Source organism: Eptatretus burgeri, chromosome 11, assembly GCF_056783735.1.
Source record: "Eptatretus burgeri isolate ZD-2024b chromosome 11, Ebu_testis_v1, whole genome shotgun sequence".
Lineage (NCBI taxonomy): Eukaryota > Metazoa > Chordata > Myxini > Myxiniformes > Myxinidae > Eptatretus > Eptatretus burgeri.
In genome coordinates this window covers 16,741,899-16,767,073 of record NC_140971.1, presented here as the reverse complement: position 1 = coordinate 16,767,073, position 25,175 = coordinate 16,741,899, and the positions used below count along the sequence as shown (strand labels likewise).

General features: G+C 44.4%; 1 protein-coding gene across 4 annotated transcripts in view; it reads left to right on the top strand.

Moving 5' to 3' along the window:
• Positions 1-25,175, top strand: part of LOC147016575 (carbonic anhydrase 14-like) — a 68,512-nt gene that overhangs the window by 532 nt on the left and 42,805 nt on the right. For 3 of the 4 annotated variants that reach the window (XM_085845367.1, XM_085845365.1, XM_085845364.1), the window contains 5 exons: positions 884-907; positions 6,756-6,926; positions 9,926-10,074; positions 22,640-22,732; positions 24,569-24,635. In XM_085845367.1, coding sequence (XP_085701493.1) covers positions 884-907; positions 6,756-6,926; positions 9,926-10,074; positions 22,640-22,732; positions 24,569-24,635 — 504 coding nt within the window. The remainder of the gene's footprint in view (positions 1-883; positions 908-6,755; positions 6,927-9,925; positions 10,075-22,639; positions 22,733-24,568; positions 24,636-25,175) is intronic. The other variant, XM_085845366.1, reaches the window with a different exon arrangement.

Below are 25,175 nucleotides of genomic sequence, written 5' to 3'. Positions count from 1 at the left end.
CCCCCCCTCCCCCGTGACGACTCCCCTCCCTCTGACGACCCCCCGACGTTGAAACAGCAGTTTTATCTAATTTTAATTTAAATTCTCAGTGGTTTTGATACATAACTCGGTGTACTTGTTCAGCTGATTTATTTCTCCATGTACACCGTGGTCATTTGATCTCCCACTTGGCATTGGGAACATTTGGAATTCGGGAACCAATCGGATTGGCCGGAGAGAAGCTGTTTATTTTATAAAAGGTTTCACCACCACCACCACCACCATCACCATCACCATCACCATCACCACCACCACCACCATCACCATCACCATCACCATCACCATCACCATCACCATCACCATCACCATCACCATCACCATCACCATCACCATCACCATCACCATCACCATCACCATCACCATCACCATCACCATCACCATCCTTTCTGACAGGTAATTGAGGAGTTTGACATTTATTGCGTCCAATATACCTCTGCACGTGCAGTTGCTCAGCCGACGTCATTCAAGACAGGTGACCAGGTCGGTTTTATGAAGTGCAAGTTGACAGTTGTGCAAAACGACCGTGGGAAGCAAAGCAAAACTGCCGTTTTGGAAGTTTGCCCTTCCTTGGGCCAAGTGCAAAGCTTACCTTTTATGAAGCATGATCTTCCTTTTATAATCCACATCGTGACTGTGTTCACCTGCACGACTGAGCAATTCGATCGCATCACTCGTACCGAATAGTCCTGAGAGCATGCTGGGTTGGCAGCTCCTGTTGGGAAGACTAAACGTGAAACTGTTTTTTTTTCCTGCAATGCCCTTTAAAAAAATTTTTTATGGTCGAGGCTCATGGAAGCCTTTGACGTTTATTGGCAAATGGCGTGTGCATGTGCGTGCATTGCAGGTGGCGTGAAGTGGTCGTACGACGGTGAGCACGCGATTGCCGATGCGAGCCCCGCACGTCCGGCTTGGTTATGCTGATGTGTGCTGGAAATTAAAAGTTGAGGTTGATGATGTTGGCGTGACCACGTGACGTGGCGTGTGCTCGTTCATTTGGTGAACTTTAACCTGCCCGTGAATGAGTGACATGGTAACGATGTCGGTGTTCCTCAGGGGGAGATCTTTTTCTCTTGCCTGTGGAACTTTCTTCCCAATGAATCCAGACGATCGTCCTCATCCTTTACAGGACTTCTCGATGCCGGCGTTTCCACTGCAGCACGCCATTCACGACCGCCAACAGCCCTCTCCACACCCATAACTCTTAACCTGCACTAATAGTACTTTCACAGTATCAGGTTGTCACACCTCGTGTTTAAACACAAAGGGTTTTCCTGATGAGTCTACTTTTGTCATTATTCACCAGGCTCCGTGTAATGGTTAGCTCGTCCGCTCTGAGTATGGAAGGTCCGTGGTTTGAACCCTGGCCGAGGCATACTAAAGACTTTAAAAATGGTGCTTGCTGCTTTCTTGCTTGCTGCTCAGCATTTGAAAAGTATAGAGCACGGACAAACAACCATGGGTTGGTAATAATAGTGCAGGCTTTGATGGGCCCGATGTATGCCTTCTGCGGCGAACTTCATTGAAAGAGAACTCATTATTTTAATTATGAGCGGACACTCCCACTCTGGGCAGGAGTACCCCACTCGGCCCACGTGGGCAATGTGCTGCGACAGTCATGGAAACACAGTTTGTAACTTTTGTCATTTTTTTTAAAGAAATTTTATTGATCACACATATCGTACTCCATATCACAAGATCACCCACTACACCTTTCCTCACCTGTCCCTGCCAAGGCTGGAGTACCCCAAGGTAGTGGTCTACGCCCCCATCTTATTTCGTAATCTTCATCAATGATCTCACAGACTCTGGAAAATCCTCTTTACCTCTTTGATGACTCGTCTGTCATGACATCCCTCATCCTTCTGACAGACAGGTAGCAGCCTCTTCCCTCTCCTCGGGCCTTGACAAAATCACACATTGGTAAAACAGTTGGGATATGTCTTTCAACCTTGAGAAATCCCTCATCCTCTCTCTCTCTCTGAAAGGACCGTACCACAAACCCTTCCATCTACTTTCTCAACAACCCTCTCAAAGAGGTTCGGTTACTCAACCTCTTGGGTCTCACTCCCAGCCATGATCTCTCTTGGGCAAGCCACATTTCACAATTGGTCTCCAAAGCCAGATGCTGACCGGGCATCCTCCGTGCAAAGTCCATCCTCTGCACACCTGAGCTTCAGTCCACTTACATGGCTTTCATCTGCAGCTCGATGGAGTACTGCTCTCCCTTCTGGGCTGGCTCCCCTGCCTCACATCTTGCTCAGCTTGACGCCGTGAAAACCAAGGCCTTCAATATCATTGGAATCTCTTGTGATGAAGCTGAGTCTATGGGCCTATCATTTCACCATCATGAACAGGTTGGTGGTTGCTGCTTTTTTCTGCCTCATTTCTGGTCTTGCACCCTCTGACCCCCTCTGTGCTTTGTGCTTTGTTCCCCTGGGTATCCCACAGGATGCACACGGTCCATCAGCAACCCCCCTCCTTGTGAAGCTGCCTAAATCCAGAACCACTGCTCACCTCCACTCATTTTTCCTCTTCTTTTTTTTTTACCACCTGTGTGACCACCTTCCATACTCTTCACTTTCATTCTTTTCTCCAGGTCTTCAAGACGGCTGTTCACCACCATCTCAAGTCATCCCCTATCCAAAAACCTTGATCTTTCCTACAACTGTTGAACCACCCCTCCTCCTCCCCCCTCCCCTTTCCCAAAATGTTTATGTATCCACATTGTCCACCCTTTGCGGTCTTCCCTCATCGTTACCTGCATCCCTTGTTTGTTTCAAATCCAAATTAAATATTCCTGTAATGTGTTTCAATTTTTGCTCATAGCTGTTAACTTGACAGCAAGTGTCAGTGACTCCAGGATGTCTCCGAGAAAAATGTTTCATCAAAAATAAAAGCAATTATGTGGACATTTGGGTCCAGGAGGTAACTGTATCTGTGTTTCATACATTGTTTGTTTTATTTCGATCGAAACACCATGGACGGGTTACTGTCACGCACACAGATACTAGGGACGACCGTTTGAGCTGGAGGGATGTTATTGGTGGAGGAGAGTGAAGATGTTAAATTCAGCGAAGAGATTAATTCTCAATTTGACCACTTCACAAGACGCTCGTGCAATCGGTTTTAAAGCCCGCCGCATACTCCATGGAACAAAATGTTACAAATGAGTCTTGATGATAATTTTTTATCCAGAATAAAGCCACACTCCATACATGAGTAGCCTTTGGCACTGAGTAAGTGAAATCTGATATCTGTCAGTAATATACTTTTGCAGGCTGGCAGGATAGTCGAGAGGGACGCACGTTCTCCTCCGAGCTGTCTTGCCTTGGTTCGAATCTTGACCCAGCTCGAAATCATCGTCCTGATGCGTCTCATGCAGAGCGAGGTATCAATGTGTGTACCGTCCGTCGGAAGGATGTTAGTCTGGAGGACCCGTCTGCCATTCCTTGTCGGTGATGAACATTAAAGATCCCTTGGTGTCTTTCATGAAGAGGAGGCGAGCTGTCACCGGCACCCTGGCCAAATTCCAAGTTCCTGCCTTGACTGACCACTAGGAAAACGATGGCAAACCACTTAGCATAGCCATTGCTAAAAGACTGCTTTGGCAGCACCAACGTTCTGTAAAGAGTACGGTGCATTGATGATGATACTTTAAATTGTTGCAGAAATTATTGTTATTTTAAAGTTTTGTTTTAATTTTGTTACTTCTGCCACCGAAAGTGAAGGAGGTTATGTTTTCACCCCTTTCTGTCTGTTCGTTTGTCTGTTTGTCTGTCTCTGTCTGTCTGTGTACAGGATATCTCAAAAAGTTTGGGATGGATCCGGATTAAATTTTGTGGACAGGTTCGGTGTGTGATAAGGACGAACTGATTCGATTTGGGTGAAGATCTGGATCCACATCCAAATACTCTAATTTTTTTTAAACTGATTCTTCACCATTGAGAGATAGGACCAAAAACGATAAAAAAATGTATTGGGACCCAATATGTTCTCGTGGATCAGGCATTACGTGGCGGAGGTATGCGCTCTACCGAGTGTCCCTCCAGTTGTAAGTTAAATTGGTGTGTGATGAACATGCTCTGCTTATGAGTATTTTAACGCTATGAAGTGTATCATCATCTGACTTGACACTTGTGTGTAATCATTGCTTATTTGTTTAATTACCTAAATGTTTGGAAAGGTTTATGTTTTAACTGGGCCACCATACGAGCACCAGAATTACTCTTCTGATATATTTTGATCACAATAGGCAAAAAGTAGCATCGAGTGTTTACATTCGGTAATTTGTGACCGACCAAAGCTGTGTCACCAAATATGTCATAAACCGAGTTGCTATAGTAACCTAATCCTGGATCTCCGTTTCTTTGAACATAATTGCTTGCACAAAATTGGGCTTGCCAATTTGCTAAGTTGTGTTGTTTATAACATTGTTCATCACAAATTATCGCAAATTGATGGTTGTTTGCGATGTATTGTACGGTGGTTTAATCCCAAATTATCTTTACATGCCATTTTGTTGTTGTCCGGGTTTTGGTACTGTCCTAGTTTCTCGGCATGTCGTTTGGTTTTCTGGATAAATGACGTTTTATTGGCTCGCCATTGTTTAGGTGGCCTGACAATCGCGACTCGCGAACAAGCGACGCAACTCTTTCGGTGGGTCGATGGTGATGCCAACTAACCTGAAGATGAATATAATTCACTCAGTAATTGGGGCACAGGTAAAAGGCCACTTGGCCCATCATGCTTGTGCGATATTATATTCACATCCCAACACTCACACCTGCTGCGTGCAGAGATAATTATCGAGATAATTGTACAATTAAATGCAAGTAGAAAATTTGACTAGTGTACCAAAACATATGAGCCATATCCCTACAAAAATACCTTATGATCTATCAATATAGAGGTAGTGGACAAAAATAAAATGGAAACACCAATAGAATGTTACTTAATAGTGTTTTGAGCCAGGATGGCATAGATACGACTTGGTATGAAATCTGGAATGGTTCTGCAGGAATGTGGCACCATTCTTCCACAAGGAAGTTCACGTCTGTTTGATGGAGTTGAAAAGCGCTGTCTTTGGTGCCTCTCCAGACAGTCCCACAAATGTTCTATGCGATTGAGGTCTGGCAATTGGGAGGACCATGGAAGATGTGTAACTTCGTCCTCGTGCTCCTCAAACCACCTGGTGGACGATACATACCCTGTGGACTGCGGCATTGCCCTGAAAGATGCCCCTCCGGCAGGGAGGAAATGCTGCATCATGGGATGCAGATGACCGCTCATGATAGTAACGTAGTGTGCTGCATCAACCCTGCCTGAAAATGGAATGAGGTCCCAGGCTTTGCCAGAGAATATACGTCCCACACAATGATGGAACAGAAAAACAAACTGTTAGTACATTGCCTTCAGTACAAATCTCAATGCAAATGCAGTCATGACTTTTAGTGGAATATATATATATATATATAAATATAAATATAATTATAGTGTGTGGACTAGGAAATATAACACGTCGCTTCGCTGACAGGAGTATTAAGGGTGTGGAGTGGGTGGGGGAAGTGAAGAAGGAGGTGGGGTGGGGGAAGTGAGGAAGGGGGGGGGGGGGGGGGGTGAGGAAGGAGGTGGGGGGAAGTGAGGAAGGAGGTGGGGGTGGAAGTGAGGAAGGAGGTGGGGGGGTGAGGAAGGAGGTGGGGGGTGAGGAAGGAGGTGGGGGGAAGTGAGGAAGGAGGTGGGGGGTGGAAGTGAGGAAGGAGGTGGGGGGGTGAGGAAGGAGGTGGGGGGGAAGTGAGGAAGGAGGTGGGGGTGGAAGTGAGGAAGGAGGTGGGGGGGGTGAGGAAGGAGGTGGGGGGGGTGAGGAAGGAGGTGGGGGGAAGTGAGGAAGGAGGTGGGGGGTGAGGAAGGAGGTGGGGGAAGTGAGGAAGGAGGTGGGGGTGGAAGTGAGGAAGGAGGTGGGGGGTGAGGAAGGAGGTGGGGGGTGAGGAAGGAGGTGGGGGGAAGTGAGGAAGGAGGTGGGGGGTGGAAGTGAGGAAGGAGGTGGGGGTGGAAGTGAGGAAGGAGGTGGAGGGGTGGAAGTGAGGAAGGAGGTGGGGGGTGGAAGTGAGGAAGGAGTTGGGGGGTGGAAGTGAGGAAGGAGGTGGGGGAAGTGAGGAAGGAGGTGGGGGTGGAAGTGAGGAAGGGTGCGGAAAGGGACGGCAGTGTGAGGTGAGGGCAAGAGAAAGCAGTGTGAGGAGAGGGTCTGTCCGGCCATGACCACTGTCTGGACACGTCAGGATATAACCGCCATCCAGATATGTCAGGGGAGGGCAAGGGAAGGCAGTGTGAGGGGAGGGTCCATCTGGACATAATACTGTCCAGAAACGTCAAGGGAAGGCAGCATGAGGGGCGGGCAAGTTAAGGTAGTGTGAGGGGAGGGTCTGCCTGGACATAACCCCTATCCGGACACGTCATTTGTGTTTTGTTTTTGTTGTTGGCGAGGGGGGGGCACATATTTAGTAAATATTTAAGCACAGCAGAACATTTTGTGTTCCTCCCCCTTAGACACTATGTACTGCATGTACTGGTATCTTCTCCCCTCCCTCACCTGCACACCCATCTGTATATCATAAAGAGCTGACTCCATTTTTAATAAAGGATACACTGTTGACAGCATGCATGATCTGCCTTGTACAAGTCATAACCTATCTTGTAATAAGTTTCCTCTTCCTAATCAGATCAGGCATCTTGGCAGAAAGAATATTTGGAATGCGGTGGAGCTAAGCAGTCCCCCGTGAACATTGTTTCCAACGATGTGAGGCACGACTCTAATCTGTTGCCTATTGGTGTGGAAGGTTACGACCTTTCAAACGTCACCAACCTTATTCTCTCCAACAATGGTCACAGTGGTACGTTGTGCCTCACTTATGGCCAAAAAATGAATGCATTGACTTTCTTAGAGTTTTGTGATACTACCATTTTTCTTTTGTACTTTACAACTGCAACTTGGCATACCTTAAGACCAACCCTTGGGATGTGTAATTGATGGAAATGACGATTCAATTTGGATGTCTGCACTGAACACTCGAGTGCTGCTTGCTCGTTGGAGTGCAGCACTTCATAGTATCGCTATCGTTGTTTTGAAAACAGATTTATGAATGGGCTGATTCTACATGTTGGCAAAAAAAAAAACCTAAAAATCTGTATTTCATGTAAAAAGAAAATGCATCAGCGAGCTCGGTCTTGAAAACAGTGCTTTCTGAGTGTCCGCCATTTTCATGTCTGCATTTACGTGCATGAAATTCCACAACACACCGCGACTCGATCACTGCGTGACGGTCGATGGCGGGACTGCTCAGGATTTTCTTGTGTCCAAAATCTGGTGTTCTATTTGTTCACATAACAAGAGAGCTGGAAATGAGCTTCATCTGCCATGATTAGTGTCTCGATAACCCTGTCATCATCCTCACTCACCCAAAGAAATGTTTCACAAAATTCCATCCTGCTTCTTTCAATCAACATCAAGTTCATGAACCACTTTAATTTCGTATGTAAACATGTGCAAACCATCGTTCAACATGGTCTGAAGGGATGTTGTCGTTATATTCAATGCATGTGACAGTTTTCTTGTCGAACGGCGTGGACTACGCTGAACAGCTACACGCACAACTGCAATATCGTTTGGCATATGGACACTTCTGGGTCGTCGTGGACGAGGCAAGGCGGTTTCATGAAACTTTTTTGGCGTGTGAGAGTTTGGTTTTATTAGAAAGACATTTTCGAGCAAGATAAATGATTTTTGAAGTCTCAACGAGCCGGACTTGAATTGGAGTTCCAGGATCCTTTTCTCTTTCACTATTTGTCCACATCTCCGTGTTAGTAAAACTTACAAGAGTCCTTTATAATCTGCAATCGAAAAAAAATTCATAAATTGTCATTGCTTCGGATTTTACTTGAGTTTTAAATGTCAGTTATTTATTGTCCATACTGTACATCAACTTGTTGAATTTATCTTCCCCCCTAAATCATTCACTTTGCCTTCTTCTTATTCTAATGTCTAAAGCCATAATGTTTATGGCATTTTTGGCATTTTTGCAAAAGTTTTAATGGCATTTTTTCTAACAAATTTTAATGGCATTTTTGCAAAAGAACCGAAAAGCCATTTTGTAACTATCTGATGATTATTTTCAGAAACCTGAGAAGTGCTTGATTGTTATTGACTCAGATTAGCTGTGCAGCACATCTTGAGTTTGCTGCAGTGTTCAGTGGGACAAGATACATTTTCTAATACGGACTTGTTCCCCGCCCCATAGGGCATTGAAGCTCCGCTGTGTATAAAATGTGACTGCTTCCGCCAAATGAATATTTAATTGTGTGTGATATTGTTTCAAATCCTGCCTATAAATCTGTTTTCCAGACATCAGTCCAAATAGTTTTCTTTGAACTGCAACATTGCCAATGATAACATTTGAATGGTTTCTCAGCTTCAGTTTGACTTACTCTGGAGAACTTATTGATCGGCAAGACTTGTGGCAAGACATTGGCTGCAAATTAAAAATCGTGCTATTTTGTGAGTTTTTTTTTTTTTTTTGTCGACCTGTCCTCCCAGGTTCCTTGAGGCCAACCCGTCCTTCCCCTCCAGGTGTATGATCGATTTTAATGTCCATCTTGTGTGCCCCATGTTCCCCACCCCATCCCTCTCCCTTCCACAGATCTCCTAATGTCTCTGTTCCCTGCTGTTTTTCCTTCCTTCTCACGCCCCTCGTCTCATGCCCCCCCCCTTGCTGTGCGTTGTGTTAGCTCTCATACGAGCCTCATCGATGCATAAAAATAAAAAAAAATTCACAAATTAATTTTACAAATAATATTAAATTCGACCACGAAACTACTGTTCGGGGTGGGGGGGGGGGTGAGGGAGTTTGATGAAGGCGAAACGCAAGATCATACTTGATTTGATTCATGACACCAAGCCATGGGATATTGTGTAATTCACTGTTGACGTGCTCAGTCAGTTTCACCGAGCTCGAACTTTTGATGAAATTGTTCCCTAAGGCCTAAGTCACATTTGCTCTACGGCGAGGATACGGCAGCCATACGCCCTCTGAATTGACAGAAACGTGCGGCGGCCACAGAGTTTCTGCGGTGGCCTCAGGGTGGCCCTATGCCGTTTGGCTATCTTTTACAGGCCGGAGGAGTCGCCGTGGAATTATAACGTGGAGTTATAACTTTTTTCATTTCTACGTTCACCGTAGCAATTCGACAAGCCGAAACAAAAGAACTGGTAAAAAATAAAAAAATGAACCCACTCGTTACCGTCCGTCTGGCCACACGTTCACCTTAGGGCCCCCCTGCTGTCCCCCTGCGGTCGCCTTGCGGGCACCTTGAGGCTACCTTGCGTCTGCCTTGAAAATTCAATGGCCACCGCAGAAACGCCCTAAGGTCACCGTGCTACATCAAATCAAAGACCGTATGGCACCACCACGTTTTCGGTCTCCACAATTTATAAATATGCCGTGCGGCTCCCCGAAAAATAATAACATATGTGACTGCTACATTGTGTGACCGTGGAAATACTGCGGCCGCCATATAATTGCTAGTGGCCGTAGATTTTGGAGACCCCACGGCCGCCGTGGCAAATGTGACAGCCATAACTAACATTTATACTTTCAAATGTGTGCCGGTAGAGCTGTTTCTCGATATTGTAATGTTAAAATTTTAAACATATTGTTGTATGAGAGGGAAAACGATTCTCTTAATTACTGAGCAGGTGTTTCTTTCCTCAATTTTGAATTTTCTAGTCGCTCAAACAGCATTTGGAGAAAATTATTGGTATTGGAAACATTTTTTGACTCTCTCTCCCACTTTACAGTGTGATATTTTGACCCTGGGCTTTTCTTTTCTTCTCCAGTTAGGATCCTGCTTCCAAACTCGATGGCCATCACCCAGGGGCTTCCAGAACGTTATGTGGCTTTTGAACTTCATCTGCACTGGGGAAGCATTGATGATCCCACCGGTGGTGCTGAACACCTCTTGGATGGTAAAAGGCTGTCTGCAGAGGTGATTGCACAAATGTACACGTGTGGGTTTTTTTTTTAGCTTACTTCCACATTTATCACTTTATTCTATACTAGTGCGGGCCTGTAGGTGCGTGCCCGTAGGTGCATGCGAGTAGGTGCAGCTTTGTTCCTTCGCTCTCGTAAACGACGACTGGATTGGGGCATTGTTTCAATTAGGTCAGACCAACCATATCATAAATGGCCATAACTTGGGAAACACCTGGGAAACATACTCAGGTCCCCAGCGTCAATTGTGACGTCATATCAAACGAAGAAGAAGAATAATTGTGATGCCCCCTCTCCCTCGCCCCTCTCTCTCGCTCCTCTCTCTCTCGCCCCTCTCTCTTGCCCCCCTCTCTTGCCCCCCTCTCTAGCCCCCCTTCTCTTCCCCCTAGTCTGGCCCCTCCTCTCCCCCCTCTCTCTCGCCCTTCTCTCTCGCCCCCACTCTCACCCCTCCTCTCTCCCCTTCTCTTGAATTGACCCTCCCTCTCTCTCACCCCCTCTCTGTCACCCCTCCCCTCTCTCCCGCCCTCTCTCCCCCCACCTCTCCCCCCACCTCTCCCCCTATCTCCCCCCTATCTCCCCCTATCTCCCCCTATCTCCCCCCTATCTCCCCCTATCTCCCCCTATCTCCCCCTATCTCCCCCTCTCTCCCCCTCACTCCCTCCTCTCTTCTCCCTCTCTCCCCTCTCTCTCCCCCTCTTTCCCCCTCTTTCCCCCTCTCTCCCCCTCTCTCCCCCTCTCTCCCCCTCTTCCCCCTCTTCCCCCCTCTCTCCCCACTTCTCTCTCCCCACTTCTCTCTCCCCCCTCTCTCCCCCTCTCTCCCCCTCTCTCTCTCCCTCTCTCTCTCCCCCTCTCTCTCTCCCCCCTCTCTCCCCCTCTCTCTCCCCCTCTCTCTCCCCCATCTCTCTCCCCCATCTCTCTCCCCCTCTCTCTCTCCCCCTCTCTCTCCCCCTCTCTCCCCCTCTCTCTCCCCTCTCTCTCTCCCCTCTCTCCCCCTCTCTCTCCCCCTCTCTCTCCCCCTCTCTCTCCCCCTCTCTCTCTCCCCCTCTCTCTCCCCCTCTCTCTCCCCCTCTCTCTCCCCCTCTCTCTCCCCCTCTCTCCCCACCCTCTCTCCCCCTCTCTCTCCCCCCTCTCTCTCCCCCTCTCTCTCCCCCTCTCTCTTCCCCCTCTCTCTCCCCCCTCTCTCTCCCCCTCTCTCTCCCCCCTCTCTCTCCCCCCTCTCTCTCCCCCCTCTCTCTCCCCCTCTCCCTCCCCCTCTCTCTCCCCCCTCTCTCTCCCCCCTCTCTCCCCCCTCTCCCCCCCTCTCTCTCCCCTCTCTCTCCCCTCCTCCTCTCTCGCCCCTCTCTCTGTAAATGTATTCACAAATGTCTACCAAGCACAACAATTAATTCAAACCTTGGGAAAAAAACAGCTTTGAAACCTTGCGAATGAGCTGAAATGGATGAAGAATGATATCAAACCTTGAAAAGGCACATACTCAGGTCCCCAGCGTAGATTGTGATGTCATACCAAACGAAGAAGAAGAATTGTGACGTCAATCATGCAAAAAAAAAAAATTTAACATTAATTGACATCATTCGTGACGTCATAGCACCGTGTCTTGTCATTGGTTGACAGATAAATGGCCGTAACTTGGGAACCGCTCGTCCGATTAATATCAAACTTCGAAGGCACATCCGCGCGTCCCGACAATATTTCTGGCAAGTTTCAATCGGATCGGACCGATGGTCGTCGAGAAACGGCGGTCGCAGACAGACACACATACAGACTCGCATACAGACACACACACACACACACACACACACACACACACACACACACACACACACACACACACACACACACACACACACACACACACACACACACTGCTGGAATTATAGATATATTGTTGGCTAATAGGTTGAGGTTGGCGAGTTGGCAAGGGTAGAGCAATGGAAGAAACAAGGAAAGGCAGCACATGTGAACTTGGGAATGATTAAAGTTTGAGAACCATGGTTTATGCATTAGTCATGGTCGTGGCAGATTAAATTACTTTCTTTCTGTATGAAATATACTTGCATTTCCTTTTGTGAAATTTCTCTCGGGTACTGTATGTGCTTTTAGAGGTAGATATGAGGATTCCTTGAGATGGAAGCTTTGGAGTGAGAGGGGGGTGGGGAGGGGTCGGAGTGGGGGGGGGATTGGACATTCCGGTAATATAACTACAAGGATATACAAGAAACTTGGACATAGGAGGAAACCGTTGAGCCAATAATGCCTGCACTACTCCATCAGGATCGTATTAATTTAATCTATCAATTTATTTACCTCCATTTTTTTATTTACCAATTTATTTACCTTTATTTACCTGATTGCTTTTCTAGTTTACTTGATGTTACCGAAAGAGTGAAAAGAGATGGGAAAGAGAACAGTGAGACATGCACAAGGGACACCATGGAAAGAATTACTCTTTCTTCATGTTATTAACAATGAAGCAGTCAAACCCTCAACATGGTGGTTTTATGTTTGTTTGTTTGAATGGCCGTGGGAGGAAGTGCGGAATGAACAAACCCCAACAGCACATTCACTTTTTGACAAGACGGTCTCACAGATATATCGCAACATATCACAGCACCACAATAACTGCATATATATATATATATATATATATATATATATATATATATATATATATATATATATATATATATATATACATATATACTGTACAATCGCCAATCTATACACAAGCTACCTGCTCGTCCTGTCGATATCTATGTACTCTTCTCACCCCCCCCCCCCAATGTTTCCAGGGACCTATCTAATTAATATCTGAACTTACATTATCTTCCGTTTCTGCTGCCAATTGCAAGGAGACAATTCCATGCAGTAAGTACTCTCCAAGTGAAAAGACCACCTGTCTTAATACAAACCCCCTTCGTGAGAAAGCTTGTTGTGACTTCTGTCCAACTGTTACCCCCAATGTCCCACTGTGATTACGGTGTCTTTTTACCCTCTGTCACCTCGCTCTTCCATGATCCTCAGTTTTGTAAGCAAAAACTTCATCAAAACTCTAACAAATGTTCTGGTTGTTTTAAAGACAATTCCTGCAATTTAAACGGATGTAATTTATACATATTTTTGGCTATGTAATATTCCGTCAAGAGGGGAAAATGCATTTTCTGTGTCTGCTTTGCTCTTTCATGAAAAATTGTTTGTTTGTTTGTTTGTTTGTTTCCCTTGACTGGCCTGTTGGAAGTGACATTAAAATTGGGAATTTAATAATTGGGTTCATTTTGTGAATCAAAAATAGTTTTCCTACTCTGCAATTATGCTATCAGCAAGCAAGACTCGTTAATTGTCAAAAAAAAGTAAAACTTCTTCCTGCAGTTGTATTTCATACTTGTATGGATTTTCACATATTGTGTGTGTTCATCGAGCTGTTTAAAAATACCATGTTTTTTGGCCTCGAAGTCGATGTCGATCACAAGTCGAATCGGCTAATTTCACCATTTTTCTTTCCTTCATTCATAAATAAGTCTTGATGAAGTATAAGACAAACTCGATCAATTACGGTAGTTAGCAAAACTGTCGAGAACAATGTGGGTGTTAATTTCTCCCTGATTACCCACAGTTCTTTGCTAGCTACGGTACTTTCAGGTCCATGAATATTAACGAGCTATTTTGTGCATATCAATTATTTGAATTATTTTGTGGTACGACCTTTCTGATAAATTAGGAATGGAAATGGATTCCTTTAACTTATCTGCAATGACACTCGGACATATCAGACAAATTGGGTGATGAATGCTTTGTCCCACCATCGCAGGCTGACCAGGTATCTTGTATGTTATGGGATTGTCCTGTTTAATACTTTCCCCGGACGCCATTTGTCTCTGTGCCGTGTCCCACCGTCATGTCTGTGAGATGTCAATGTCCCGCCCCAGTGGAGGGGGGAGTGGTGCTATGGTGAAGAGGAGGTGTGGGGTGGTGGTGGGTATTGATGGGGGATTGTGGAGGGGGACCCTAAAAATTTGTGTCCTTGGTCAAATCCTCTCGGAGGAGTAGATGATGCATACGTGCATACTTTCTCTCCACTATAAATAGACAGTGGTTCATTACCCTCGCCAAAGGAGAGGGTATTGCATTTGGGTCTGTCTGTCTGTCTGTCTGTCTGTCTGTCTGTCTGTCTGTCTGTCTGTCTGTCTGTCTGTGTCTTTGTTTGTCCGCACAGAATGTTCATGTTTTTCTCTGCAACTGCTTGTTAGATTGAAACAAAATTTTCGCCATAGGTGTGACTACTCATGTAGAATGTTTTTAATGATAATTATGATGTCATAGGTCACTTGGTGTGACAGCCATGTTGGAAAAACGGAAAAATTTTGGCCCTCTATGTCTGAAACTGCACCAAAGAAAAAATTGAGACTCGACACATGGCAAGTACTCCTCATGGGGAATAAGGGGGGTTTTTAATGACGTCATAGGTGCCTTTGTTATGATGTCATAATTGCATATATAGAACGCTACATATGATCAGGTTGAAAAATTTTGAGGGTCATCTAGGGATAAAATGTTTCACAGAAAAAAAAATGATGACGTCATCGGTCACGTGATTCGGCAGCCCTATTGTTTAAAAAAAAAAAAATAAACCTTCAAAAATGTTCTTCTTTGAAGTGCCTGAACAGATTGAGGCAAAACTTTACACGTGTGACCGTCTATCCATGAGGAACAAAAGTTTTTTACACATATGACATCATGGGTCACATGGTTTGGTAACCATATTGGATTTACCCTAAAACATGTGAAAAAATCGTCTTCTCCAGAACGGCTGGAAAGATCGAGGGGAAACATCACACAAATGTTCCCCAAGCCTTGGGCGTACAAGTTTGTTCAGGAATAATTGATAGGTCACATGGTTTGGCAGCCATATTGGATTTAAGAAAAAAATTAAATAATGTTTTCTCTGGAGCCGCATAATCAATTGACATGAAACTTCATAATTAGGATGTGGTAGGGATGTGAATACATGTTTTACATTTCAACTTGATCAGACATATGGTCGGTCTGGCAGGCAGAATTTTATTTTTGATCTGGGTTCTTTTTTGATTTTTTTTTTCTTTTGATTTCATTTGATTTTTTGAATAAGACTCACTTGGCTGTGCCTGGTTGAGTTTGAGGGAAGAGGAGTATCATCTGAAATGCAAATCCTATCCATGTTCCTCCTGATGACTTCATCTTTGCTTTTTGCTTGTCCGGGTTCCTTCTGATGATTCCAGTGCAGCACTGTACCTATTTGGTCTGAACTGAATTTATTTTAATCCCATTCTAAATTCAATTGAATAATGAATAATAATAAATAAATGTCATGGGTCAGGGTCAGGTGTCTTATCAAAGTGTGGTTGCATCAAAGCGGGACGTCTTGGTACCCGGTCATCACTGCTAGCATTTATAAAGTGGCAGTTCGAATTATGTCTCATTAATCACGTAACACACCAGTACACAAACACCACACAAAACACACCACACAAAAGAAGTTCCAGCATGGGTCTGCAATCTTTGATTGCACTTTCTAGTTTGATTTGTAGGAATTTGTGTTGATAAGATCATTATTTTCAGGTGCTCTTGTGGTAACTGCCAGGAAATGGCAACAGGTGTTTGATTCACCGATCAAATTGTACATGTACATATACATGTGCTAGTCGCTGGGTAGAGATGGTGTTACAGTTTCGAGTGATGGCAGTTTCTTCCATTTAATCCTGGGGATGGTACCCTCTCTCATTTGTGGCAGATAACCACAAGATCTCGCCACCTCTGTTGTTCCATAACAGTGCACTGCAAAAGATTCTGAACACAAAAGCTAACATTTTGTAAGCCTGATCCACACGCGGGTATTTTGGACAAACCTCGTACGTTCGATTTCCGGCAAACGTGGGGTCTTTTGGCTATTGGTGTGGCACGAAACCATCTTGGTTTGTGTTACTACAGCACCAAGGTGTTCGACTCGGCTTACTTGTGGAAAATCAAAAATTATTCGCCGTCTGAGTTGAATCGTACCATGATGTAACCCGGAGACGGTGCGGAATCTGGCAGTCCACTCGTAGGTGTGACGTCACAGCTATTCTGAAGAAGAAAAGAAGAAGATCTTGACCTTTACTCTCAAACTTACCCACTTTATAATTCGGAAATGGGGGGAAAAAGACATCGTGTCTAATTTTTGTAGGGTATCAAGGGATAGATCAGCGTCGAGGTGGTTTCAGCGTTTGGGTTCCCCTTTAACAAATAATTTTAAATGAACCAAACTTCAGTGTTTAATCTCGGTATCAAATGGCACCTGTATGTTGACATGAGTTACAATTTCTTTTTCTCTCTCTGACATGACAATGATGGTCTTCATTCAGTCTGTCGCCATGGCCGATGTAGCCAAGTAGCAGTGATTGCTTGTTTCATTGTTCAAAGTGGTGCACGGGAAGCAAGTATGCATTGCGTAAGGGGCTGAGCAGGGCATGCGGAGCATTATACATAGTTGTGGAATGCATTGACTAAAGAGACGGATGTATAGTATCCACAGTACATTTTTAATCAAATACATAACTCGACTAATAAGAAATGTAAGTATTATTTTTTGATATTGCTGCGTGTTATTTGCTTTGCCAACTATATCTCTAAAACTGGCACTGAAAAGCAGAAAGGTTTTTGTGGTTACATTCACTCATTGTGCCACCACTAAATCAAATACACCTGCACTTGTTGGTAAGAACGCCATTGCCTGTTAACCAGTGATCCAATTATTGACAATTGCCTTGGAAACAGAACATCACACATTTAGCAGATGCCTTCAAAAGCAGGTTGTCAGGCTTTTATCTATATATACTACTAAAACTCTCATCTTGTGTATGTATATATATATATATATATATATATATATATATGTATATATATATATATATATATGTATGTATATATGTATGTTCCTGAAATACAGCCAAAATGGTACATGGTAGCGCAAAACTTTTAGGGCCACCTTACTGACCATGCTCCTGCGGTGTGCAGTATCAAGTTTCGTTCAAATCAGGCAACGAAAAAAATTATTAAAAAATCAATTCCCGATTTAGTCAAGTACTCTTCGGGAGAATTTGATCAATACAAACAACCTCAGCGGTATTGTTCGCTGGAGCTATCTTTTTCTTTTTGAAATGATTTTCTTATCAACCGCTGTCACAACGGGAACCCAACGGGTTCACGGGTCGTCTCGTTTAACAAATTATCCATTGGGCATTAATCTAGGAAGACAAAAGTATCATCTTATGGAGTGCTGGCTGTTGGCTAATCTGGGTACAGTGGTGGCCTATTGGTGAGGACACCGGACTGTGATCCAGGAGGTTGTCTGTTCAAATTCACCTGGAAGCTGCAGAATTATAGATATTTCTTCTGACCACGAGGAAGTCAAAACTAGTCTCAAGAGACTTGCACTGTCGCTATTGCAGTGTCCTTAAAAACCCACCTGACTCATGAATGACCTTTGATGGCAGATACTTTGCCTGCCCCACCTTGTCTGGTCGATATGTGATGCAAACTGATGAATTGTGGTTGACTTTAATTCCCTTCACTTGTTACAGGAAGTCATTTTGAATGACTGTGGTTCCTTTTCTACTCTTATCCTGTAATTTCCACTTATAATAATTTAAAAATAACTAGAAGCACCTCCGCCACGTAATGCCTGATCCACGAGAACTTATCGGGCTCAATACATTTTTGAAATATCATGTACTATATCGTTTTTGGTCCGACCTCTCAATGGTGAAGAATCACTTTAAAAGTAAATAATTATCGTATCCAGATCAGCATTCGAATCTTCACCAAAATCGAATCAATTCGTCATTCATAGTCACACACCCAACCTGTCCACCAAGTTTCATCCGAATCCGTCCACAACTTTTTGAGATATCGTGCTATATATCATTTTTGGCCTGCTCTCTCAATGGTGAAGAATCACTTGAACATTCTAGTAGTCGTATCCGGATCTGGATCTTCACCAAAATCTCATCGGTTCGTCCTCGTTTCACAGCAAACTGTCCACAAATTTTCATCCGGATCCGTTCACAACTTTTTGAGATATCCTGCACACAAACAGAAAAACAGACGGAACGGAGTGAAAACATAACCTCCCAATTCCAATACTGGGGCCGACAGCATGGCCGAGAGGTCCGCACACTCACCTCTTACGCTATCTCGCTTGGGTTTGAATTCTGACCAGGCTATAAACTGTTATCTCAGTGTTTCAAAGGCAGGGTGATTCATCCAAGTGTGTGTGCCATCCCTCAGATGGAAGTTAAAGTGAGCGTCCCATCTGCCAGCATTCGTTGGTGCACGTTAAACATCCCACGGTGTCTTTTGTGAAGTCGGCGAGCTAGCGCCGGCACCATGGCTAAGTTGCAAATTCCTGCCCTAACCAGCAGAGGGCATTGCATCAGTGGCACAGCCACACCCTCGGCCAATGATGTTACCCCGCAGCCTTGTGCTGAATACGAATGAAGAAGATGATTCCGATACTAAAAACACCAATGTCCAGAGGAATCGCACTGAAAATCCCATATCACATGTATTTGTGGTAAAGAACACGCACATCATGAAATATAGTTTTATGATTATATCTATTATTTTGTATGCAGCCTGTGGCTGCTGGTTGCATAATTGCTGGGAGCGCAGTTGTGCTTGTGATGCAGTTCCACGTTTCCAGTGAGCTGGTACTCATTTTGCCGACCTCGGAACCGATGACAGGCTGAGTCAACCCACCTGGTGTTATTTAACAGAACGACGTGGGCTCAAACTCAGGACCCTAAGCTGTTAAGCCAGGCACCTTAACCGTTAAGCCAACAACAGTCTAGTTTTATGATAAAGCAACAGTTTGAACCAGAAATAAAGTGTCACAATTTCACCCAAAAAAACATCTGGTAGGTGGGAAGATCCAGGAGTCTGTGATACTATGCCGTGCCGCATCCTAAAGCAGCACGATGTGTTGTATGTTGCACTATTCCGTGTTGCACTTTGCCGCACCATGCTGCTTTCACATATTTTATGTTACACTCTGCTCATTGGAGCAGAGTGTAACATAATGTCAAGCAAACTTTCACCTTATTTTTAGATCCTCGTGGAGGATCTCTAGGTCTTACTCACGTTGTTGTTCTTTATCTTCTTCTTGTGGACTTTTTTTGTTTCACAGCCGACAGTTTTCATCGAAACTTCCTGAAACTTGGCATATATACTGAACAAAAATATAAACGCACCAACCTAAATATCTAAGTCAAGATTGCCATTATGGGAAAATGGTCAAACCGATGATATGTTTGAGCAATGGTTCCTTTGTTTTGCTCAAGACAGATGTTCCCAATGAAATCGACCACTCTGAGTGTGTGGACTCACACGTTGAGTAATCCTTCCATTGAGCACCATGGGGCTTGACAGAGTGATGGTCAGTGAGCGTGACCAGGACACAAACACTCCCTATAGCTTGCCCTATAAAAGGCCTCCCCAAAATGTGGACTGGTGCCAAATGTCAACATGCCACAGATGTCACAAATCTTGAGGGAGCGTGCCATTGGCATGCTGAATGCTGGGACGTCAGTACGGGCTGTTGCAGCACACTTCAATGTCCACCACTCCACCATTAGCCGCCTGAGAACGCGCCTCAGAGAGACTGGAAGCACCGTGAACCGCCCACATGCCCGGCGACCACGTGTGACCACCGCCGGTCAGGATCGTCACATGAGGCTGCAACATCTCCGGGATCGACTCCGACCGGCCACGAGGACTGCCGATGAGACTGTCGGGCTGCATAACAGGCATATTTCAGCCCAGACGGTGCGTAACCGCTTGAGGGAGGCCAACCTCCGAGCCCGCCGACCACACCGGGGACTCGACCTCACTGCAGTCCGGCGTCAGACCCGACTGAACTGGGCCAATGTTCACTTGCGCTGGACCCTCGCACGATGGAGGAGAGTGCTGTTCGCCGATGAGTCGCTATTCCAGCTGTATCGGGCTGATGGCGGACTCCGCGTCTGGCGTCGGGCTGGGGAGCGCTACACTGACGCCAATGTCCTTCGTCGGGTGTCACACGGTGGTGCCAGTGTTATGGTGTGGGCAGGCGTATGCCATGGAGAGCGCACTCTGCTTCATTTCATTGAAGGCAACCTGAACGGGCAGCGGTACAGGGACGAGATACTCAGACCCATCGTCATGCCGTTTGTGCGCCTTCACCATGTGACGTTTCAGCACGACAATGCTCGCCCCCATGTTGCCAGGATCTGCATGGACTTCCTCGGTGAGGAGGACATTGATGTCCTCGACTGGCCTCCATATTCTCCCGACATGTCGCCCTTCGAGCACCTTTGGGACGTTCTTGATCGACGCGTACGACAACGTTACGCAGTCCCAGAGAACGTCCGCCAGCTCCGTGTGGCTCTCCAGGAGGAATGGGAAAACATCCCTCAGGCCACCATCGATAATCTGGTGATGTCCATGCGCCGGAGATGCACCGCTCTGCGCGATGCCAACGGTGGACACACCCGCTACTGACTGTGTGAACTCTGACAGTGACACCTCAGTTGTGTCGGCTGTTGTAGCGCAAAGACTGTCGCCAGAATTCTCAAGGAACTCTTTGAAATTTAATGCTCAATTGTCATGGATTCTATAACCAAATTGTTGTGAAGATTTAGTATTAATGAGTTTGAGGTAAAATAGTAACAATCGCTTGGTGCGTTTATATTTTTGTTCAGTATACATGTAAAAATACCCCGCGCAGACAGTAACCATCTCCGATTTTGAAAATTCCTCCGAGAAAAAAAAGTTGTAACGTCAAAATATCTCCGCTAATGGAAATCACCTAAAAAATTATCTCAAACTAGGCAAGCTTATTGAATTTTGTTTGTGGGAATCCAACAGGGCATTAGCAGAGATGAATTACCGCACATATGATACATCATTATGACGTCATATCAATTTTTATGACGTCATTCCTATTTTTTGACATTTTTTGTTTCACAACCCAGAGTTTACATCGGATCTTCATGAAACTTGCCATGTATATGCAGAAAGCCCACGCGCAGGCAGTAACCATCTCCGATTTTGGAAATTCTTCCGAGAAAAAAAGTTGACGTCATTTATATCGCCGCTAATGGAAATCGCTGATACCATTATCTCCAAAACGAGGCAACGTGTTTGAATTTTGTTTGCGGGAATCAAGCCAGGCATTAGCACGGATAATTTATCGCAAACCTGATGCATCACAATGACCTCATATTCGTTTTTATGACGTCATCATTAAGAGGACGAAGATCTTGTCTCATTCGAGCTTGTTGACTCCCTTTTCTCTAATATCTATTTCCAAATCACTTATTCCTTTCCTCACTTCCTCTTCTTTTGCTATGTCTTCTTCTTATGTCCAACATAATTATGTTGTTGTTGTTTTTAAGATAAAAACTTTTCCAATACCTTTTCTTGAAACTAGTCATTACTGCTTCCTCCAAAAGTGAAATGTGTTGTCCATACCCCCTCCCTCCGGCAGGGGTCAACTACTTGCACTGTTTCATGTGTGCAGGCAAAAATTGCAAGCCCGTTTCCCCTCCTCATGGGTGTGGGTTGGGGGAATTATTTTGTGGCTACGACCTGACCTTGGGTACCCCAACCACTTGTGTAAAATTTTGTGGAGGTCGACCGAGCCGTTTTCAATTATATAAGGTTCAAACATACAGAGAATTGCCAAATTTTATTCTGATTGATGCCAGACTCGGTTGCTTTATGGAAGCTTGCTGTTAGGGTCCGAGGTTTTAACCCCTGTTGAATCGTTAAAATAACAACAGGTGGGTTGACACGACCTGTCATCCGTCCGTGGTCGGCAAAATGAGTACCCACTTACTGGGAAGAATGATCCATTTGAGTATCCTGCGTCAGGGTGGCGATCCATCATGATTGTGCCCCCGAACCTATAGAAAACTGCTTTGGCTAGCCCTATGTACCTGAAGATGAGAAAGGAGTGGTTTTATTTCATCCTCTTCTTCTTGCTATCTTACAATTCGAGCATCTGCTCTGAGTCTGCGACGGTGTCGGTTCAAACCCCGGCCAAGTCGTACCAAACACTTTTAAAAATGGTACGTGTTACTTTCTTTGCTTCACGATCGGCATGGAAAAAGGATGGAGCACGGACCATAGGTTGGCAACCCTTATACATTGACATGGGCCCAATGGCCTCCTCCTCTGTTGAAAGTTTTTATTTCTTCATTTATATTTCTAAACTCTATTTGATGCGTTTATGATCAGTGATGTGCAAGGTTTAAAGAACATAACAGAAGTTTAGAAATGTATTTGAAAATTTTTTTCCGTTGCACTATTAATTTTCTCCCACGTGGAAAGTGAAGTAATTTCCTGTTGCTACCTGGTTCACTGATCTCTTGTGTTGCTATTTTTCCACGAGTAACATGTTCTCATGTAAGTGATGTGTTGCTTGGTGAAAAACTCCTGTTTGCATTCTAACTGAGAGTACGATTGACACGCTGCTTTTGCATCCCATTATTGTATCTCGTTTTCAGGTTCACATTGTCCATTACAAGGAGGGCTATGGCAATTTCAGCAGGGCATTAGACGAGCCTGATGGCCTGGCTGTCCTCAGCATTTTAATAGAGGTAAGACGTAATTCAGAAGTTACCAGTGAGCTTTCGTTGACGATTTCTGAGCATTCTCTCAACAAGGACAAATGTGTCCAAGATCCGCATCCTAAAGGTTTTGTCTTCACCAGAAGAAGATCAAGAAGAGGAATTACAAAAAAAAAGAAAAAAAAAACAACAACAACAACGTCCGATATTTCGTCACGTGCCGTCACGTCACGTCACGTCCGTCATGGACGATCTTCATTCATGACGAAAAAATAGTGTATTTACGAAATTACAATATATTAAATGGAATAATCTTTAAATAGTAACGTGAACTTTTCCAAACTTTAAAGCAAATGTCCGAATATATTTAAAAGTTGATGATAGACGCTCTCAAAAGGCACCGTCAATGCGAGGATGTGTACAGGTGTTTAGTATTTAAGGAGATCCGGATCCTGTATATAAAAGAGCCGAGTCCCAAAGGTTTTGTCTTCACAAGAAGAAGAAGAAGAAAAACAACAAGAACAACAACGCCGAGCTCTCTTAGAGCAGCGTTCGCTACGCGAGACGCTGCTAAATACGCATGGTCTCTTTGGTGGAGGGACCAAAGGTCATGAGTCGCCTCAACATGGTCTTTGGGCAATACATACAAATCATCAGGGGTATATAAAAAACATCCCCACCACCTTACCTCCTTTCCCACATACAATATAACATGCCAACAATGACATTTTGTCCCCTGTCCCTCCAATAATGTCGGGGGCGGGCAGGGGGGACATTAAAATGAGCTCCGTCCGACCGACCGCTCATCCGTCCATGTACTTCTGTGTATGCAATATTTCAAAAACCGTTCACCATTTAGCTCTCATATTGCAGATAGATATATGAAGCCTGGTGTTGGCTTAGTGGTTAGGGTAGTGCCTTGGGATCCCAGGGTCCTGAGTTCAAGCCCCGTTGGCTGCTGAATTAACACCAGGGGGTTGACTCAGCCTGTCATCCATCTGAGGTCGGCGAAGTGAGTACCAGTGTACTGGTCCCGGTGTATGCCCCGGTTAGAATAGGTGTACCATATCCCTGTGTGTCGTAAGAGGCGACCAGGGTTGGCGTCAGGAAGGGCATCCGGCCATAAAAAAACATTGCCTCAAGAAAAAGCCAAACCCCTGGAAAAATGGCTGTAAAAACGGTCATATTGCGGATATATATATATATATATATATATATATATATATATATATATATATATATATATATATATATATATATATATATATATATATATATATTCTTCATGACGTTATCTCAACCTGATTTGATCATGGCTGTGATTGGCTGAATGCTGTTGCCATGGAAACCATCCTGGTAACTTGGTTTGTGTATGCAATATTTCAAAAACCGTTCACCATTTAGCTTTCATATTGCAGATATATATATATATATATATATATATATATATATATATATATATATATATATATATATATATATATATATATATATATTATTCATGACGTTATCTCAACTTGATTAGATCATGGCTGTGATTGGCTGAATGCTGTTGCCATGGAAACCATCCTGGTAACTTGGTTTGTGTATGAGATATTTCAAATACTGTTCACCATTTAGCTCTTGTATCACACAGATCTATTCCTCGTACCCTCCAAACAGCAGGGTATCGAGAGTATCGGCTCCTTGTTCTTTCATTCTTCCATTTTCTTTCATGATTGTGTCATTCTTTGACCGAGTTTGTTCTTTAAAATAAAATAAAAATTTAAATAATGTAAGTAAAGGTTCGATTGCTTAGTTTGTTCAACTTATTGACATGCTGACTGTTCTGAGCTGTAATTCTCTTTTCACCTTTGCCATTTTCAGCAAGGCTCCACAGAAAATGAACATTTGAAGACGATTACAGAGAGATTGGACAAGGTCAAGTACACAGGTGAGCATCCAATCAAATGTTACCTGCAGGCATAAAATGCATTGGCTCATTGGAAGGTTTGAGTTAACGGCCTTTTTATTTTGGAAAAAAAAAGATTCAGATGCATGGAAGAATAAGGTGATGGAAGGTAAAAAGGGAAAGTATAAAGAGTGGGATGCAAAAGCAAGGGAATGAATGGACAGGACAAAAAAAAAAAAAAAAAAGAGAGAGAGAGAGAGAGAGAGAGGGAAACGTCTGCAAGTAAGAGGATTTGGTTGGGGAGAGTTAATGGGATATAAATAATTGTGGGTAGGGGTGGGGGATGATGCAGATGGTAAGGGTTGGATTGAACCATCTCCTGAAGGCAGTTCCATAAACAGGACAAAAGGAGGTGGATGGAGAGCCTGGGTTTTGGAAATATAACCAGCCGGGGGTTACTGGAAGAATGTGTGCACCCTGGAGCTAGCTGGGAATGGTTGGAGGACTGAGAGAGCAGGAGGGCGTAATGTTGGAAAATAGACGGTAGAGAACAGAGACCACCGATCTGCCAGGCATGTGAGA